The 4,310-nt window shown below is 37.2% G+C and overlaps 1 protein-coding gene across 1 annotated transcript; it reads left to right on the top strand.

Annotated features, from left to right (window-relative positions):
• Window positions 1-2,580: 2,580 nt before the first annotated feature.
• On the top strand, window positions 2,581-4,077 carry LOC109156648. The gene has a single exon (XM_019304499.1). It carries the CDS (start codon window positions 2,581-2,583, stop codon window positions 4,075-4,077), a length of 1,497 nt encoding a protein of 498 aa, XP_019160044.1.
• Window positions 4,078-4,310: the final 233 nt, after the last annotated feature.

Below are 4,310 nucleotides of genomic sequence, written 5' to 3'. Positions count from 1 at the left end.
GGGGTTCATGCATCTTTCACCTGGGTCAACGGATTACCGAGTCAACTAGCATGCAATTCCTAAGACTCTTCTATCCTATGAATCACACCCGACTCATCAAAATAGACTCATGCACGACAAACGGGGTCCGTTAGGACACCATGGGGATTGGGAAACATCAAACGGGGAAGTCAAAGACCCGAAGTGGGCAACAAACCAGCGGGTAGCTGGTGGGTGGAGGGCCACCCGCCGGCGATAGCACTCCGGGCAGCGGCTGCCTGGCGGGTAGTCGCCTGCCCGCTGCTGACGGTACCTCTTTGGGCAACGGGTAGGTGGCGGGTTCCCCTACCCCCACCTACCCCCCACTGACTCTTTATCAAAATAAACATCCTGGGATCCTCCGTGGAACCCGAAACCATGCTTAGACCCTTTTAAACGCAAACACTACAAGAAAAATCGCGTATTGCGACGGAAAATCGCGACGGACAATGTTCCGTCGCAATATAGCGATGGATATCGCGACGGAATAATTTCCGTTGCAATTTAACAACGGAATTCGCGACGGAAATTAATTCCGTCGCGCTGTTTGGCGCAAAGAGAAAATAAAACCCGGGAAAGTTTGCCGGTAAATTATTACGACCAAATTTGCGACGGGATTAAACTCCGTCGTCCAGTTCGCGACGGAATAGCGACCGATATTATTTCCGTCGCGAATTAACGACCGAAATGGCAACATAATTTTTTGCGTCGTGAAAAAATTAATTCGTGATGTTTTGACTAAATGTTGCGACGGAATTAACGACCGAATTAATTCCGTCGCAATATGTTTTTAAAAAAAATTATTCTTTTATATATTATCTATATAAGCGGTGTCGTTTTCAAAGTCAGATTAAAATCATCAAATAAAATCAAATATATTAAGAAGGAAAATAAAAACCCTAATTTAAGTTGCCTCATCAACGCAGATAGACCAAGACCACCGTTTCACTCCGTCTACGCAGAACGACCATCGCAGAACGCCGTCGCACTCCGTCGCCGTCGCAGCAGGGCGCCGTCGACCTCCTCCGTCTGGTAATTCATCTCGTAATATTTCACTCCGTCTACGCAGTTTATATTTTTTTTTGAAGTAAATTTAGTGTTGTCTGGTGCTGTCCAAGTCTTGTGTGGTTCATCTTGTAATTTATCTCGTAATCTTTGCCAAACACAGAGAGTTGATTTCTGATTGCTGGTAAAAAGAAAAAAAGCTAAGGTGCTATGGAGGAGCTGAGGAATTGAAGCCGACTGTCCCTAATTAAAGCCTCTAAAGGTTCCAAAATCACTCTTTCTCTAATCCCCTCAGTTGATTCCTTCTCCCATTTGAGCCTTATGCCAATCACTTTAGTACTGTTCGCTTATCTTCCTAGGAATGATCTATGTGCATTGAGTATTATTTGTTTCTTTGTTTCTTATGAAGGAATGATCTATGTGCACTGAGTAGTGTTAGTTTCTTATGAGTTGAATGTTTTGATACACTGTTAATGCTTTTTTAAGGAACAAAGAAAATAAGAGAGACAATTGCAAAATATAATGCCCTGAAAGTTCATGTCCGATGCAGAATGATCAATGATGAGAAAGTGAATCAGGGAAAAGAAAGAAAATATGGTTAATAGGTTAAGGCATCCATTGTTTTGTGCTAGCAGACAATGCATCCATGCTGAATTAATCTCTATTATATTGCTGTATTGATGCATAGCAGACATTTTGATGGTTCAAAATAAAAAATAAATAAGTGAATGCTCTGTGAATACTCTCATATTTGTACTAATAATATGTGTAAAATTAGTATTTTAATATCTGTGACTTCAATATATTATTTTGAATGAATATAATATTATGTGAGATTATTTTACTGTAAAACATGTAATATCTTTCTACTTAAAATATAATATTACTTAGAAGTGCATAAAAAAATACATTTTAATTAAAACTCAGGTTTACAATTGAGCAAATGTATTCTACCAGATACTAACTTTGATGTGGTTAATGAATTGATTTTATTTTATTTTTGGTTACTCATTTATCATCAAAGACAATTAAATCCATCTGACTCATATCTTGTATGCTTTTTATATTAATTGCCTCTGTGAAATTTCTGGACTATATAGTTTACCTTATGTTTGAGTTTCAAATGAAAGGTATAGTTTTCGTTTTTAATCCCTGTATATATGGTTTTAGTTATTTTGGTCATTCATATTAATGCAATGACTAGGAGAAAGCTGCACATGGATAGATCACCATAGACAATGCAGTGCAAATCAAAGTCACTCAACATATAATAAAGTTTGTTGTTTTGTGCTAGTTTTCTTCATAAATTGAATATATTATCACTGTACCTAAAAACAATACCAAATCCCCAAGATATAATTAATAATGGCCTTGTTTGGTAAAATAGTTAGCCTATCAATTAAGATTTCTCTAAGATCGGTATGTTACAAGTCGAATTAACATTTCTCTAAGGACTAATTTGATTGCTTCTTTTGTTGCTTTTTCTATTGCATAATCTTTACTTTGAAAATCATGATAATATATGTGTAAATATGTAGGCATCTATAAATGAGTAATATGGATAGAAGTTGGATGTATCAAAGACGAACTCAACGTGGTGATCTTAATCAAGTTTTTATCGAAGGATTAGAAACATTTATTGAGTTTGCATGTAGTCAGCCGAATTTCATGGATGGAACTAAAATTCGATGTCCATGTAAAAGATGTCGTCACATCTCATTTGAAGAAGCTGAGAGTGTGAGATTTCACTTGTGCAAATTTGGTTTTGTGCCAAATTACTTTGAGTGGAATAGACATGGAGAAATGTCTCACAATCAAACTTCAATGGAGTTTGATGCAAATTGGAGTTTAAATGAGCAAAATGAACCGTTGGAATCATATCAGCAGATGGTTTATGATGTTGCTAGTCCAAATCTCATAGCAAGGAATATGCGTGAGGAGCCAAATGTAGAAGATAAAAAATTCTTCGACATGTTAGATGCTGCTGATAGACAATTATGGTCTGGTTGTGAAAAGTTGACACAATTATCTGCTGTGGCTCGATTGCTAAACATAAAGACAGAATATCGTCTGCCAGAGCAATGCTTTGATGCATTCTGTCAATTGTTTAAGGATGGTTTACCTGAAGACAATAACATGGTTGATAGTTTTTACCAGACAAAGAAACTAATACAAGGGCTTGGGCTACCAGTGGAGAAAATTGATTGTTGTAGGTTGGGGTGCATGTTGTATTGGGGTGATGATAAAGAGTTAACCCAATGCAAATTGTGTCAGCAACCAAGGTACAAAAAATCAAGTCGTTCATCTAACCAATCACTTGTCTCTTACAAGAAAATGTATTACTTGCCATTAGCTCCAAGACTTAAGAGACTTTATGCTTCAAAAACAACAGCTGCTTCTATGAGATGGCACAATGAGGATCATGGCCACGATTCTGGAGTTATGTGTCATCCTTCTGATTCGGAAGCTTGGAAGCATTTTAATACAACACATCCATCATTTGCATTAGAAAGCCGTAATGTTAGGTTGGGTTTATGCACAGATGGATTTCAACCATTTGGACAGTCAGGACAACAATATTCTTGTTGTCCTATCATCATTACACCATATAATTTGCCTCCATCCATGTGTATGAAAGAGCCATATATGTTTCTGACTGCAATAGTGCCTGGACCCAACAACCCTAAGAACAAACTCGATGTTTTCCTACAACCTGTTATTGCTGAACTGAAACAATTATGGGAAGAAGGTGTGCTAACTTATGATGTCTCTTTGCAACAAAATTTTCAAATGAGAGCTGCTTTGATGTGGACAATTAGTGATTTCCCAGCGTATGCTATGTTATCAGGTTGGGGAACAGCAGGAAAACTAGCATGTCCGTATTGTAGGGAACATTCACAAGCATTTCGGCTTCCTAATGGTGGAAAAATGTCATGGTTTGACAATCATAGGAAATTTCTTCCACTTAATCATCCATTTCGCTTGAACAAAAGAAGATTCACGAAAAATCGTGTGGAAATAGGTCATCCTCCCCCGATTAAGAATGGCACATAAATTTTAAGAGAAATCGATGAATTTGGACTATTAAAAGTTATAGATGCTAATGCAGAAGAGATGAATAAATCATGCAGTCGTAGTTGTGGATGGAGAAAACGAAGTATTTTTTGGGATTTACCATATTGGGAATCAAATCTCATTCGACATAATCTTGATGTCATGCACATCGAGAAAAATGTTTTTGAGAATGTTTTCAATACAGTAATGGTGATTCAAGGTAAAACAAAAGA

Source organism: Ipomoea nil, unplaced genomic scaffold (genome assembly GCF_001879475.1).
Source record: "Ipomoea nil cultivar Tokyo-kokei standard unplaced genomic scaffold, Asagao_1.1 scaffold2749, whole genome shotgun sequence".
Lineage (NCBI taxonomy): Eukaryota > Viridiplantae > Streptophyta > Magnoliopsida > Solanales > Convolvulaceae > Ipomoea > Ipomoea nil.
The sequence above is the reverse complement of the archived record's forward strand: the minus strand, read 5'-3'. Positions and strand labels throughout refer to the sequence as shown.

Bases quoted from the DNA above. Each gene is read 5' to 3' on its own strand.
- LOC109156648 (XM_019304499.1), top strand. From the start codon at position 2,581: ATGGATAGAAGTTGGATGTATCAAAGACGAACTCAACGTGGTGATCTT.